The following is a 16,978-nucleotide window of genomic DNA, read 5'->3' on the forward strand; positions in this document are numbered from 1 at the left end:
GGGAGCCACTCCTGTGAAATCTATTGTCAGGTGTGAGTGAAAGAAACTCTGCTCTGGTTTCAGAGAAAACTACCCAGTAAGCTCTCTCTCTCTCTCACTGACCTCTCGCTGGTATGGGTTAAAGGAACATGCCAACCGTCTTCTCCAGAGAGAGACAAGAAGATAGATACCAGTTTCCTCTCTGTGCGTTCAGTAGAAAGCTAAAGCTAAAGTTAGTTTAGGTTCGTGTTAACGTTAGATAATGTACAAAATAAACGTTTTCCGCTGCTATAGACGTTGCTCTTTTATTTTGAAATCCCCCATAAAGGAAGTCATTGCTCTCGTTATCTGCTTGAGTGTCCGGTTAGCTCCGTTAGCGTGCAGTAGTTAGTAGTATATCAATACCAGCCATTGGATTACTGTTTTCTAAATTGGGGAGGCTTTAAATCGTCAAGGTAAGAGGATTTTAAGTCATGGTATTCATAAACTTCAATCGGTTCAGATCCTTTGAAGGAATGAGAATATCAACAAACCTGTAGGGAACGTCAGGGTACTGTCCTGCCTCACTTCCAGTGATGAAGCTAAGCTATGCTAATGGGGCGTCTGTTCCCAAAGCTAAATGCACGCACAGAGACAAAAAAGGTATGTATCTTCTTGTCTAACTCCAGGGAAGATGTTAAATAAGCTAATTTCCCAAAATGTTGGAGTTATCCTTTAAGCTTAGGCCCTCTTTCAAACTGGTTAAGGTTAGAGTTTGGAATCAGGGCTGGTGGTCTAAAATTTTCAATCAATCAATCAAAGCGGGGAACATAGAACCCGGGGAACATAGACATGCTCCCTCCCTTTCTCTGTCTATCTCTCTCTCTCAGTTTGTTTGTTGTCCTATATCACTCCTCTGAACTGGAGCAGTTCCCCATAGATTATATTCTTTATCTCTCTCACGTTGTCTCTTTCTCTGCCTCTTATTTTCTTTCACACTGATATCTTTCTCACTTGCTCTCTCTCTCTCTCTCTCTCTCTCTCTCTCTCTCTCTCTCTCTCTCTCTCTCTCTCTCTCTTTCTCTCACTGATATGTCTCTCACTCTGTCTATCTCTCTTTCTCTCACTGATATAACTTGTGCTCATGGATTTCTCTCTCCCAGGGTATTCATTTCTAATCATAGAACTGATAGATGTTGGCTAAGCTGTTTGTGTACGGCGGTGCTTCAAGAGTTAATGTGGGGCCCTAGAAATATTTTTTACATAAAAGAGACAATAGGGTAAAAAGTGAAGACTAGGGTTGGGTACTGATCTCTGTACCTTTTTTTTCATTTATTTTTGGGCTTTCTGTATTTTTCACCCATCCCAATTTAGTCGTTATGCCAATTCCCTTCCTGGTCCTTGCGTGCATTGCCCCACTGTCGGCCTGGGGAGGGTGTAGAACTACCACATGCCTCCACCGATACATGTGGAGTCGCCAGCCGCTTCTTTTCACCTGACACAGAGGAGTTTCACTGGGGGAGCGTAACGAGTGCGGAGGTTCAGATCCCCCAGATCCCCACCCTGCTGAACAGGCAGTAGGACCAGTAGGAGTCACAGTTTTTTACAACGACCAGGACACATACCCCACCGGCTTCCCACCCGCTAACACTGCCAATTGTGTTAGTAGGGACGACTGACCAAGCCGGAGGTACCGCTGACAGCTGGATTCCATCCCAGAGTCTTAGTCCACTGCGCTACTCAGCCACTCCCTTGAACTCTGTACTTTTAACTCATTCAACACCAGCCACGAGAAAAGTCATGTTAACTCGCCAACCGTTCAGCGCCAATCACGAGAAAACTCGAGTTTTAATCGTTATTTCTTTTATTAGCTATATCCATTCATTTTCATCCATCCAGCCTGATGTTATCATTGGGAATGGGTCTGAGCTCGCAAAAGGGCAAATACCGCCGCCTACGCCTTCCAGCAGGTATTGCACTCTATTAGAAATGGTGTAGTTTATTTTCAGGGCCGATCTGAGCCGTGCGGGCGGGGTTTAAATACTCAGACGAGGCAGGCCTTTACAACGATGGCATGGTACACTAACCCCGTTCATGTGTAACGCTCTGTAATGTGGGACGGACCTCCACGAGCAGTATTTGGAATGGAGATCAGATAATTGGATTATGTCTTTTGCATTATATCAGAGACAAGGTAAGAACACTATATATAAAATCTTGCGTTGATCCGATATTTCTTTCTACCGCGATCAAAGCTATCTGTGTGTGTGTGTGTGTGTGTGTGTGTGGCTGTGTGCCGTTGAGTGGGAGGAGGTGGCGGGGGAGCGTCGCGCTACGAGGGTCATTTCATTCTTGCATGAGGAAGGATAATAATGGTAATCTATGATTTCAGGAAGATTCGATAATCAGGCGAAAAATGACAACGTGTTTAGTGTATTCCACTAAAGGGCTATTATCACGTATTTTCCTGGGATTACTAAGAATCACAAACTATATTCATATTCAAAACGGAAATGTACGGATGAAAAAACAATCCGTTTTGTACATGTTGACTGGAAGCAACTCACTGACAATCGACGGGTGTATTAGACCCATAGCTATAATATAAGATATATTTGAAGCACTCGCAAATCTCGCAGTCCCCCCATTGATTAAAGAGATGGCATACTAGCGCCCTCTGGCGCATTAAGCGATGGCGCAGAATGAGTTAAGGGTACTGACCGAACTACATCAGTACTACAGAGTACCGATTTACGGTAGATCAATTGGTACCAGATTTCGGTACCTTTAAATGTTTAGTATAAGAGTGTAATATGCTAGACAAGCTGGAGCCTTTTCCACAAATATATATTACTGTCCCGTCTCTTGGGTCTTTGGAAAGACCAGACGAGGTCAGAGGAGTTTTATAATAATTACTGAGGATGGCCGGATAATGTTGATATTTAAAGATGTTAAAACACAATGCATGATCATGCGATTTAGTTTGTTTGGTGTGTACAATAAATAACAAAATGTTCTAAATAAATAAATCGATACCGAACTCCAGGAACTGATACTGGTATTGGTTCAGATGTGAAGGGTACCCAACCCCAGTGAAGACTCAAGTTGGTTCAAATGTGAAGGGTACCCAACCCCAGTGAAGACTCCAGTTGGTCAATGTGAAGGGTACCCAACCCCAGTGAAGACTCAAGTTGGTAAATGTGAAGGGTACCCAACCCCAGTGAAGACTCAAGTTGGTAAATGTGAAGGGTACCCAACCCCAGTGAAGACTCCAGCTGGTAAATGTGAAGGGTACCCAACCCCAGTGAAGACTCAAGTTGGTAAATGTGAAGGGTACCCAACCCCAGTGAAGACTCAAGTTGGTAAATGTGAAAGGTACCCAACCCCAGTGAAGACTCAAGTTGGTAAATGTGAAGGGTACCCAACCCCAGTGAAGACTCCAGCTGGTAAATGTGAAGGGTACCCAACCCCAGTGAAGACTCCAGCTGGTAAATGTGAAGGGTACCCAACCCCAGTGAAGACTCCAGCTGGTAAATGTGAAGGGTACCCAACCCCAGTGAAGACTCAAGTTGGTAAATGTGAAGGGTACCCAACCCCAGTGAAGACTCAAGTTGGTAAATGTGAAGGGTACCCAACCCCAGTGAAGACTCAAGTTGGTAAATGTGAAGGGTACCCAGCCCCAGTGAAGACTCCAGCTGGTAAATGTGAAGGGTACCCAACCCCAGTGAAGACTCAAGTTGGTAAATGTGAAGGGTACCCAACCCCAGTGAAGACTCAAGTTGGTAAATGTGAAAGGTACCCAACCCCAGTGAAGACTCAAGTTGGTAAATGTGAAGGGTACCCAACCCCAGTGAAGACTCCAGCTGGTAAATGTGAAGGGTACCCAACCCCAGTGAAGACTCCAGCTGGTAAATGTGAAGGGTACCCAACCCCAGTGAAGACTCCAGCTGGTAAATGTGAAGGGTACCCAACCCCAGTGAAGACTCAAGTTGGTAAATGTGAAGGGTACCCAACCCCAGTGAAGACTCAAGTTGGTAAATGTGAAGGGTACCCAACCCCAGTGAAGACTCAAGTTGGTAAATGTGAAGGGTACCCAGCCCCAGTGAAGACTCCAGCTGGTAAATGTGAAGGGTACCCAACCCCAGTGAAGACTCAAGTTGGTAAATGTGAAGGGTACCCAACCCCAGTGAAGACTCCAGCTGGTAAATGTGAAGGGTACCCAACTCCAGTGAAGACTCAAGTTGGTAAATGTGAAGGGTACCCAACCCCAGTGAAGACTCAAGTTGGTAAATGTGAAGGGTACCCAACCCCAGTGAAGACTCATGTTGGTAAATGTGAAGGGTACCCAACCCCAGTGAAGACTCAAGTTGGTAAATGTGAAGGGTACCCAACCCCAGTGAAGACTCAAGTTGGTAAATGTGAAGGGTACCCAGCCCCAGTGAAGACTCCAGTTGGTAAATGTGAAGGGTACCCAAGGCAACCCCAGTGAAGACTCACGTTGGTAAATGTGAAGGGTACCCAACCCCAGTGAAGACTCACGTTGGTAAATGTGAAGGGTACCCAACCCCAGTGAAGACTCACGTTGGTAAATGTGAAGGGTACCCAGCCCCAGTGAAGACTCAAGTTGGTTTGCATCAACAATGGTATAGTTGTATCAATGTAAATGCGTTATGTGCACTTTCACCACCACTGACAGCTCAACAGTAATCCACACAATTCCCTTAATTAAAAATGTTCTTTGGAAGGAGGATACGCCTCTCCCTTCTCAGCAACTACTAGTCTGCATTGTGTTATTGATCAACTGACACGAAAACAGCTTAAATAATTCCCTCAAAAGCAATGCCATATTTCGCTTGAGAAGGAAGAGTCTGAAACTACTGGTAGTTTACAATGAATTGCGCTTACCACTCTTTCAGCATCACGAACCGCTCACGTCAGCTTGCTTACCCCCCTCCCCCTCTGTCTCTCGTTTTCGTTCTCCAGGCCTGACGTGAGCTGTCCATGGTGCTGAAAGAGCATGAAGGCAAGGGGAATTGTTTAAGCTGTTTAGATTCTCGCATGTCAGTCAGGGGCGCCTGATTGCTTTTACCAACGCGTTCGTGTTTCCGCGTCTCTGATTGGCCAGGGTCCAGTACACAAAGAACACCTACTCGCCTTTACCTCTCCTAATACTTCCTCTCACCGTCACAACTCCGAATATCCAATCTCTCTCTCTCAATACCACAACTCCAACTCCTACTCCGCTCAACTTACTCCTCTCTAACCTAGTGTTAATGTAGTGTGTGCACGTGAGATGTGGGTGGACTAATGATGCGCAGGTGTGTTCTATCAGTACTAATCAGCTACCTAATTGACTCTACTCCTTCCGTGACGGACGTATCTCCCATCCTTCACATATCCAAATGAGGGGGGAGGAGATCTGTCACAATTGATTTAATGTTGATCCGTGGTAACATCGTTATGAATCAGAAACACAGGACATTTTCAAGGAGTAGGACGCATGAGGCTCTATAGTAGTGTGATCTGATATCGGCGTCTGTGCCACTGCACCATCCATGTTTATCTATTTCTCCATATCACCAGATTAGATTGAGATGAGATGTATTCATGTTGAACATGAGTAGCTGTTCAGACTCAGTACGAGAGAGAGACGGGACGTGATTGATATAATGTGAACAAAAAAAGAGAAGGAGTGATGAGAGGGGGAGGGCAAGATAAAGAGAGGGATGGCAGGATAGATGGAGGGACGCAGTGAAAAGAAGGGAATGGAGCATACTAGATGGAGAAGAAGAGAAAGAAGGAGGAGAGAGGGGGGATGTATTTGTGTGTGAGAGGGGGAGGTGCGGTGTGTGGATGAGGGAGAGAGAGAAATGGTGAATGAAAGAGACAGAAGACAAACATGAGGGAAGAGCGGTAGACCGATGAGTGAGGAAGGGATAGATGAAGACGGAGATGGAAGGAGAGAAGGGAGATGGAGAGATGAAGAAGAGGAGGGGCATTGCTGTGAACAACAGAGAACGTCTATTCATGTCACCATTCAAATTGTGATGAATCGTTTTGTGCATCATCACTTTGGCAATATTGTTTACAACCATGCATTGCGATGAGAGAGAGAGGGAGGGAGGGAGAAGGAGGGAGAGAGAGAGAGAGTGGGTGAGCTCAAAAGAAAGAGGTTAAGATAGAGGGATGGAGAGAAAGAGCGAAAGAGCGATTTGCACATGTTGTGAATGTTTAAAAACAGTGCTGTTTTGGTTCCCTGGTAGCCATGGAAACTCACCTCGCCTCCCAGTTACTGCTGTGGCATGCTCTGGGAAAACACACACACACACACACGCACACACACACACACACACACACACACACACACACACACACACCCATAGACACCCTCTCTATAGACGTATCCACACAGTCACTCACTTAACTTGGTGTTGATTGAGTGATTAGACATTGTGAAGGCACAGGATATTAGGCACATTCATTAGAACACACACACGCACACACATTCTCGCTCCATCTTTTTATCTATCTCTCTTCTACACATACATCCTCTCTTTATGAGACAAACATTGTTTTTCACACAGAAACACACACACACACACACACACACACACACACACACACACACACACACACACACACACACTGATTGAAAGTGTGTCCCATCTATGGAGACAGAAATGAACATGTCAGAAGTTTCTCTGTTCTAGAATCTGTCACTCAGTCTTCTCTCCTCTCCTCCATTCATCCCTCCTTCCTGCCTGTTTATTAGTTGATTGTTGTGTTTATTTCCATGCTAAATTATATATTTCCTGACTAATAATAAGCACATCTCTGGTAGGAAGGACATTTAAAGGGGTCCACTCTGCATTGTTGCACGTGGGAAACTACATTTTACTGAGTTAAATCAACCAATCAATTAGGCAACTACATGTATTTAGATCCTTGCCATCGTCCCTCCTCCTTCTCCTCCCCCTCCTCCCCCTCCTTCTCCTCCCCCTTATATTTCCTCTTTTTCTTTTCTCTTTTCATCCTCTCCTTTCTTCTTGCCTCTCAATCTCCCTCCTTTTTCTGCTGCCCTTGCTTTTTCACCATCTCTCTCTCCCTCGCCACCCCTCTCTCTTCCTCCATCCAATCTCTCTTTCTCTATTTGAAAATGCATTAATGGCATGGATGCTGCATTGACAATATCGCCATGGTTTCAGTTACAGGGAATGATTATAGTACACAATTAAATCAAATTCTGTCTCTCTCTCTCTCTCTCTCATCCTCCCTCATCTCTCTCCCTCATCTCTCTCTCCCTCATCTCTCCATCTCTCTCTCTCTCTCTCTCTCATCCTCCCTCACCTCTCTATCTCTCTCTCTCCCCCTCATCTCTCTCTCTCTCTCTCCATCTCTCTCTCCCTCATCTCTCTCTCTCTCCCCCTCATCTCTCTCTCTCCCTCATCTCTCTCTCCCTCTCTCTCTCTCTCTCTCTCTCTCCCTCTCCCTCTCTCTCTCTCTCTCTACAGTGGGACATGGACAGAGTGAGGGGGACAGGATGAACATTAAGGACTTCCAGGTTTACATCAGAGACTCCCTGCAGCACATTGACCTGATGAAGAGTCGCTTTCCCAGCCTGCCAGTCTTCATAGTGGGACACTCTATGGTAGGTCCCCAGCCTGCCTGTCTTCATAGTGGGACACTCTATGGTAGGTCCCCAGCCTGCCTGTCTTCATAGTGGGACACTCTATGGTAGGTCCCCAGCCTGCCAGTCTTCATAGTGGGACACTCTATGGTAGGTCCCCAGCCTGCCTGTCTTCATAGTAGGACACTCTATGGTAGGTCCCCAGCCTGCCTGTCTTCATAGTGGGACACTCTATGGTAGGTCCCCAGCCTGCCTGTCTTCATAGTAGGACACTCTATGGTAGGTCCCCAGCCTGCCAGTCTTCATAGTGGGACACTCTATGGTAGGTCCCCAGCCTGCCTGTCTTCATAGTAGGACACTCTATGGTAGGTCCCCAGCCTGCCTGTCTTCATAGTAGGACACTCTATGGTAGGTCCCCAGCCTGCCTGTCTTCATAGTAGGACACTCTATGGTAGGTCAGACACTCTGAGAGACAGTCTTAGACCCAGAGAGTCCATTTTGAGGAGTGCTTGATGCTTAAACACGGTCCGGGTCAGGAGGTTCAATTCACCGGGGGCCACAGCCACTCGTACTGAAAAATACATGTCGTAGTCGTTCCATTGGGAAGCGCTGTGAGTGGCACTAGTACTGAAATGCAGCCATTCTTCTGAGGCCGATCTATTTGTCAGCCTGACCTCAAGCAGACCTTAACTCCTTCTTTCGATAACATAACGTACGGCAATGGACGAGGCAATGAAATGGAGACACTCTCCTCCCTTCCACTGTTACAGACATTTAATATTAAAGACGTTACGTAACAGCGGTGGGAAAGTGTGTTCTCACGTGATGTAGCATCTGAGGATCTCCTCTTCTCTCTAATGGCTCCTGACGTGGAAGTGTGGTCCTGTCATGAAGCATGTTCTCTGCACCCCAAACGCGGGGACTCGAGCAGCCAGCAGCTTCTCATTTCACGCTATTCAACCCTGTAAAGGGGAAGTGCTCCAGCCAACATAACAGGCTCACAATCTTTTAGTACACAGTACACACTTTATACAACCAACGAGCCACATTCAACACAGCCTCTGTCAGTTGGGCCTTTAGGCTTTGTTTGCCCACATTCTGATCAGCGAGCGAGACGGCATTCAACACTAACACTATCAATCAGGCGTATGCCGTAGGTCTCTTACTTGTTCAGACATAAATATTATTCTCTTCAATGAGAAATGGATAAAAGAAACACTGAGAACAGAGTTATTATACCATCTCTGTTGGGGGGGGGGGGGGTCTATTCAATATTACAGCATTTTAGGTTTAACCTTTCTAGTTGACAAAATGCTATACTGGTCTTTTAACATTCAGATTCAGATGATTTTTATTGCCACAGCTTTTTAAAATGTACATACATTGAGATGTACAAACGTGAGATGCTTGTTTTTCCCAGCTCCTCAACCGTAGTAGATTTGTAAACATAATAATACACAAAGTACTCTATCTGTACACACAGTGTACAGTACAAACTATAACATAAACTATAACTATGAACTATAAACTATAAACTAAATAAACTATAAACTCAGACTATAAACTAAACATAATACACAACATTCTATCTATACAAACTATACAATACAAGGGTAAACATTATTATTATTTTTTTTAAAGATGATTCTACAGTGTAAGTAGCAGCAGTGGGCAGTGCGCATGTGTAATAAGTGTGCTTGTGTGGTGTGTACGTCACTTAAGGTGCTTTTGTGTATGTATTCAATATCTCTTTGAATACAAATAGGACTTTCCAGGCGTATGTGGACAGCTGGATGAATACACTCCATTCAGTCTAACAGGCTTCTCACGTAGTTCATCTATTAGATAATGAACTGTCTGCGGTCAACATCTGCTTCTGTTTATCAGGGATATTATAGGGATGGCTATGATTACTGTGACCAGCAGCTCTATAGGTCACTCTGATGGTCGGTCGGTGGGTTGGCTGGTAATCAGAAGGTTCCTGGTTAGATTCCGGCTCCTCCCGGCTGTGTGTCGAAGTGTCCTTGAGCAAGACACTTAACCTAACTGCTCCCGACGAGCAGGTTGGCACCTTGCATGGTAATTGCCTCCGCCATCGGTGTGTGAGTGAACGGGTGAATGTGAGGCATAGGTTGTAAACCGGGGACCTTCCGATTGCCAGACGACTGCTCTACCTCCTGAGCCACTGTCGTCCCCCTAGGTGCTCTGTTTCACAAGAATAGATCCTGAGTTCAACACAATACAACGCACAAAGCACAACACATGCTTTATACAGCTTTGAGAAGTCAAATCAATATTGTAAAAGCAAGAGACTCCGTTCAGTATCCAGCCTATGTTTCTAAACCTTTCAGGCTTGCAGTATTTTAGTGCAGACAATATTAATGTATGAGAATGGGGCCCCGTTTAAAATATAGACCTTTCACAAGTGCAGACACAAATGTATATACTAGATAGAGGAGCTGTGTGTGTGTGTGTGTGTGTGTGTGTGTGTGTGTGTGTGTGTGTGTGTGTGTGTGTGTGTGTGTGTGTGTGTGTGTGTGTGTGTGTGTGTGTGTGTGTGTGTGTGTGTGTGTGTGTGTGTGTGTGTGTGTGTGTGTGTGTGTGTGTGTGTGTGTGTGTGTGTGTGTGTGTGTGTGTGTGTGTGTGTCTGTGTGTGTCTGTGTGTGTGTATGTCTTGTATCCAGTGTATGTATGTTTATAGGTATTAGGCTTATCACTTTTCCCCAAATCAACTTTGAACGAATCCAACGTAAAACATTTTTTTTTTTTTTTTTTTTTGTCGGTCCTGACATTCAGTGTGAAAGGGGTTTTATTAGATTACATTACATTGTTTTGTCATCATACAGCATATAGGTACAGTACAACGGAAATAAGTTGGCATCTAACCAGAGCACATGTAACAGTAAAGTGCAATAACAATATACAATGTACAAGTGATACTGGAACACAATCTACTGTGCTAATCTGATATATGTACAGTGTTACAGTATTACAGTGATACAGGTATGGTAATACATTATGGTAGTAAGCCATACTGGCCAGTGGTATAACTAGTAAGATATATATATGTATACAGGTAGTAAACATGAATATATGCAGGTATTTTTTAGACAGGTGGATAAATATATATATACAGTAAATATAAATATATATATACAGTATATACAGTATTATTTTTGTATTTTATTTTTTTATTATTTTTTAAACACACATATAAACAAACATGACAACACACGATAAGATACACAAGCATTAATACACAGTGTATATCCAACGAAATTACCATTTATACCAATGTCTTATACAGGATATACCCCTAATACCTGTTATCTAAAAACCTACACACATATGCTCCAGCTCGAACCCCCCCCTCCCGGACCCCTCTTTGGATAGTACCTCCATTATCCCTCGCTCCTAACCAGACACTACCATTATAAGCTAGCTTTTATTCTCTCCACCACTTCTTTTTTTTTGTATTTTATTTTTTTATTCTTTTTTAAAACAAACATATAAACAAACATGACAACACACGATAAGATATACAAGCATTAATTATCAGGGCACATCCAATGAGATCACATTTTGGTTAGTTGTTTTATATAAGATATACCCATAATACCTGTTATCTAAAAAAAAACCTACATACATATGCTCCACCACTTCTAACCACATTGTCATTTTGGATTCATTGAGACCCAGAATTCTTGCTGTAGATATTTCTTGATAAATCACATCGAGATATGTAAGAAACCAAACTTTCCGGCACATTTTTTCCGGTTGAAACCAGCGTGATGCGATCAGCTTTTTAGCTACTGTGATACCCGATAAAACCAATCTCTTTAGCTGTGGATGTACTGCAAACTCAAAAACATCATTCAATAGTAATACAGAGGGGTGTACAGGTATATTCCAAGATAAGAGTTTTGATAATTGTTGGGTCACATCTTTCCAGAATATCTTAACTGGTGGGCAGTCCCAGTACATGTGCATACATGTCCCTTCATCCCCATTTGTACATTGGGAGCATTTGGAGTCTTGTTTAAGACCCATTCTGTTCAGTCTTATAGGAGTCAAGTATGTCCTGTGAATATAGTTAAGATTGATTTGTTGATGGTCCGGGTTCCTTGATGTAAGTCGGACATTTGCCCAGGCTTCTTGCCAATCAAAGTCACTTTCCAGGTCTGGTATATCCCTCCTCCAGACAGAGTCTAGTTGGAGGGTTTCATACGAGGACGTTAGTAATTGATGATAAAAATCTGAAACAAAACCTCTCGATGTCTCTCTTTCATAGAAGAATTTGTGGTATCTGTGGTGTTCAATGGACCTGTCTCAAACCCTGCCCCTTTTCTTGATCCTCCAATCACAGCTGTCGCTTACCTCGGACTTCGAGGAAGTTCCTCGGACTACGAGGAAGTCCAAGGTAAGCGACAGCTGTGATTGGAGGATCAAGAAAAGAGGGCAGGGTTTGAGACAGGTCCATGGAACACCGTGAGACTTCAAACATAGCCGTAACTGTATGTAAAAAAGCCATGTGGACTTTTTTGCATATTTCTCCATAACTACAAAAACCCTGTTTGTTAAAAACATCCCCTAATGAGTGTATGCCTTGCTCTTCCCATATAGGGAATCTTATAGGTCGTTTTTCAATCAAGAGTGCATTGTTATTGAATAAGGGAGTATGATTGTGCCATTTATGTGGGTTAGGATATTTTTTTTGTGTTTCACGCCATATCCGGATCGCATGAGTAATTATGGGGCCAAATTTCCGTTCACAATGCTTGATTGGTAGTTTAGTGTATGCTATGTCCTTCAGTCTATGTGGGGCTACTATGTTTTCTTCTAATTTTCTCCAGGATACTAATGCTTGGGGATCAAACCATGTTGTCAATGGTCTTAATGTGTACGCCTTAAAATAGTGGAAAAAATCTGGAAATGCCATGCCACCGTCTGCTTTATTTCTCTGTGCGGTGGATCTTTTTATACGTGGTGGTTTGTTATTCCAAATAAATGTGTATGTGGAGGAGTGTAATCTTTTCCAGTAACCCTCTGGAGTGGGTAACGGTAGCATTGAACTGAAGAAGTTGATTCTAGGTAGTACGTCCATCTTAACTATTGATATCCGTGCCTGTACTGAGTTTTTAAGTTTTGCCCACCTATCAAGGTCGTCTTTGATTTTGTTTTGGATTATTGTGTAATTGTGCTTCACCGTTTGTCTTATGGTGGGGAATATTTCCACTCCCAAGCATCTAAAATGTTTTACCATAGGTATCTCTCCTGGGAGGGTTATATCTTTTTTTGCAGGGGTGTTAAGTGGAAGGAAAGCCGACTTCGGCCAATTTATCTTGAATCCCGATAAATCACCAAAGTTCTCAATCAACTTGAGCAGATGAGGCAGTGTGGTGTTGGGGTTTTGCATGAACAGTATTACGTCGTCCGCATATAAACAAATTTTATGTTGTGTGCCCTTGATTACGATTGGTTGTATGGATTGGGATTGTCTTATATATTGTGCTAAAGGTTCTAATGATAGATCGAATAGTCCGGGACTAAGAGGGCAACCCTGTCTAGCTGAGCGTGATACCGGAAATATTCCGGAGGTGATTATACCTGTAGTAATCATGGCCGATGGGTCTTTGTATACTACTTTAATCATATCAATGAAACCTTTACCTAACCCCATCTTCTCTAATACTGCCCATAGATACGACCATTCCAGCCTGTCAAAAGCTTTCATTGCATCCAGGGACAGCATCGCCTTAGGTATGGTGTCGTCCTTGTCGGCATCTAGTACGTGCAGTATTCGTCTTATGTTATCAGTGATCAGGCGGCCTCTTATGAAGCCAGTTTGGTCCGGATGAACTAAAGACGTCATATGCTTTTGTAATCTGATGGCTAATACCTTAGAGTACAGTTTGATATCGGTTCCGAGGAGGCTTAAGGGTCTGTAACTACCGCACTCGGTGGGGTCTTTGTCTTTTTTGAGAAGGACTGTTATGAGTGCAATATTGTCGTTTTTATGGAAGTTCCCCTCTTTGACTGAGTATAAGATCATATTTAGTAATAAGGGTCCAATTATGTCCCAACAAGAAAGGTACATTTCTGGTGGGATACCGTCTCTTCCGGGAGCCTTACCACTTTGCATTTCGGATATGGCCTTCTTGAGTTCCTCTAGTGTGCTCGGTGTTTCTAACTGTTTAGCGTCATCCTCGGAAAGTTTAGGGAGAATAATTTGATTAAGATATGTGTCCATTTTGTTTTGATCGAAGGTCGTTTCTGATTTATATAAGTCGGAGTAGAATTCTTTGAATGTATCGTTTATTTTTTCAGGGTCTGTTTCAAGTACTTGTTGTGCTCTAATGGTAGTTATATCTGCAAATTTTGCATTCATTCTTAATCGCATGGCTAATAGGTGACTAGACGTAAAACACTTTTTAAAGTTTTAAAAACGTGTATGTGGGTCTGTATATGTGCGCGTGTGTGCATCTCTATTTGTGTTTGTGTGTGTGTGTCTGTGTGTGTGTGTCTATCCGTCTGTGTGTTTGTGTCTCTCTCTCTCTCGCTCTCTCTCTGCCTCTGTCTCTCTGTCTCTCTTTCTCTGTCTGGGTACAGCAGAGCCAAACATTGACACTGTAATCTTAGCTGGTGTCTGTGCTGGTCTGGATGTCAGACTCTGTAAACATTAACACTGAGGACACATTTATACATCTGACTCTCTAAACATACTGCAAGACCACATTCATCATGTCGGAGATCACAGCAACGCAACTTGGATCACAGTATCTGCTCATGTACTGTATAGTACTGTATGTGAGATCACGGGTTATGTGATCCAGTTCATTTTAATCTGCATGGTACTCTTTCTGTCTCTCTTTTTATGATCTCTCTCTCTTTCTCTCCTTCTCTCTCTTTTTTCTCTCTCATTCCTGTTCATTTTCTTTCTTTCTTTCTTTCTTTCTCTCTCTTTTTTCTCTTTCTCTTTTTAGTTATCTCTCTCTCTCTCTCTCTCTCTCTGAGGACACAAATTATTTAATCTATTCTTTAATTATTTTGATTCTCTTTCATCCCTGGCTTCTTTTCTTTCCTCTTTCATCTTCATCCTAGAACAAACAAACAAATGTCCTCATTTAATTTCAAACCTTTATTTCATTTCAAACCTTTACTCGAAAGGCAACTGAAGTTTCCCTCATTTACAGTCACATCAAGTGTACATACAGAAATAAGCAAAAAAAAGGCTAATAAAATCACACAGCATATGTAACAGATGGTATCGTGAAGCGCAGTCAAGAAGGGCTGGGGTGAGTAGCGGTGCTATGGGTTAAACTCACTCTCACATCCTCAAAGACAGATAGACACGTTGCGAAGTAGTGAATTCACCTCTTGGTATAGCGGTCTGTGTTGTTGCCTGCGACGTGGGAGACCGGGGTTCAACTCCCACTCGGGGCATCGAAGTTTTAGGTGACGTTGTCACAACCGTTACACATATATACAAGGCACGACAAAAGTAACGATAACAAATAAATTAAACATTCCAAATTCCAATAATGTACTATAAGGAGGTAGCTTACAAATAATGATGTAGTATAAGGAGGTAGCTTACAAATAATGATGTAGTATAAGGATGTAGCTTACAAATAATGATGTAGTATAAGGATGTATCTTACCAATAATGATGTAGTATAAGGAGGTAGCTTACAAATAATTATGTAGTATAAGGATGTAGCTTACCAATAATGATGAGTATAAGAAGGTAGCTTACAAATAATGATGTAGTATAAGGATGTAGCTTACCAATAATGATGTAGTATAAGGATGAAGCTTACCAATAATGATGTAGTATAAGGATGTAGCTTACCAATAATGATGTAGTATAAGGATGAAGCTTACCAATAATGATGTAGTATAAGGATGTAGCTTACCAATAATGATGTAGTAGGGGAGAACGGGGATAGTTGTCACACTTTTTACTCTAGTGTGAATTGCTCATCATCAAAACATCTTTCAATAGTCATTCCTACATTAAATTGAAGCTTAAGATGTTGGCTTGAAATGTGTATCCCTCTCATTTTCCAACGTATTGTAACAAAGAGTTAATCACCTATCAAAGACACTCTGACACATTGTGACAACCAACCCCATCATGGGGATGGTTGTCACACAATATGGGGTTGGTTGTCACCATGTGTTTTAATGGGAAAAATCTTAAAAAGAAGACAAGAAGGCAGAACTAAATTTGAAAGTTTAATTGCATTGACAAGTTGACAAATACATAACTTAATGCATCTTAACATGAACATAAACAGGAAACGCATCTTTAGACCATCCTATATAACAAAATAAAAACACAATAAATCGGCCTAACAATAATAGCCTACACAACATGTGACAACCAACCCCAAAGAAAATGTGATGACCAACCCCAACTGGACTGTCTTGATAGCATCAAGGCTAACAGCCATCTAACAACTAGTTAGCTAGCTAACACCAATCTAAACTATAGATATCCCTTCACACTTTTTAAGGGTAATAATTGTTTCATTATAAACCAATTGTGTAAAAGCCTAGAAGAAAAATACTGAGGAGCGAAATATTTACAAATGGACATGAAAAACACAAAAAGTCCTCTCACCTCAAGTTCAGCTGTTTCACTCCAAAGATGACAATGTAGGTGAACTCTGACCCCAATTCTGGACATTTAAATACCAAAATATGGGAGACAGGACCCTCTGGTGGTGAAATATAATGAATGAAGGCCTTAAAAATCAGAGAGGACAGTGCTGGTTAGCTTAGGCATTGTCCAACTAACACCTCTTCCGAAGGCTCACCGGCACTGTCCACTTACATCCATTGTGCTAAGCTAAGCTAACGTGCAGCCAGATAGCTTTCTTTTTTTTTAAACTTTGGCCATTCCGCTGGCTCTTTTTTGCGTTTATCGCATTTACTCTGGTCAAGAATGACCGACAGAAACAGGCTGAAGGGGTACAGATGGGGGGGAAGACACTCTGGGAAAGGCACAGCTGCAGTCCGGGATTCGAACTCGCTAAACCCCAGATCCGTGACGAGCACGGTTGTCCCCGGCGCCGAAATAGCGCTCGAGGTACGTGGTGAGCTACTGGAGCTCTGCCAGATAGCTTTCTACTGAACGCACAGAGAGGAAACTGGTATCTATCTTCTTGTCTCTCTCTGGAGAAGACGGTAAGCTAATTTCCCAAAATGTTGGCGTGTTCCTTTAACAAACATATTCTAGTCTTAGTTTGGTTCACAGTGCCTAAAAACTATTTTGTTTTCATTTATTTGCAGGCTCTGTAAACAAACCCCCCCTCCTCCCGAAACTGCAAAGTGCACCTTTTAACGGGAATATTTTCAATAGATATAATATTGATATGCCTTCAAGTG

At 42.8% G+C, this 16,978-nt stretch overlaps 1 protein-coding gene across 1 annotated transcript in view; it reads left to right on the top strand.

Annotated features, from left to right (window-relative positions):
• The window catches only part of mgll (monoglyceride lipase), a gene marked incomplete at its 5' end in the record, with an annotated part of 74,722 nt that overhangs the window by 15,483 nt on the left and 42,261 nt on the right, over positions 1 to 16,978 (top strand). The window contains 2 exons of the mRNA XM_084333506.1: positions 4,942 to 4,955; positions 7,470 to 7,606. Of these exons, the coding sequence (XP_084189632.1) occupies positions 4,942 to 4,955; positions 7,470 to 7,606 (151 nt within the window). The remainder of the gene's footprint in view (positions 1 to 4,941; positions 4,956 to 7,469; positions 7,607 to 16,978) is intronic.

The sequence above is a fragment of the Notolepis coatsorum genome (assembly GCF_963971535.1).
Source record: "Notolepis coatsorum genome assembly, chromosome: 17".
In the NCBI taxonomy this organism is placed as follows: domain Eukaryota; kingdom Metazoa; phylum Chordata; class Actinopteri; order Aulopiformes; family Paralepididae; genus Notolepis; species Notolepis coatsorum.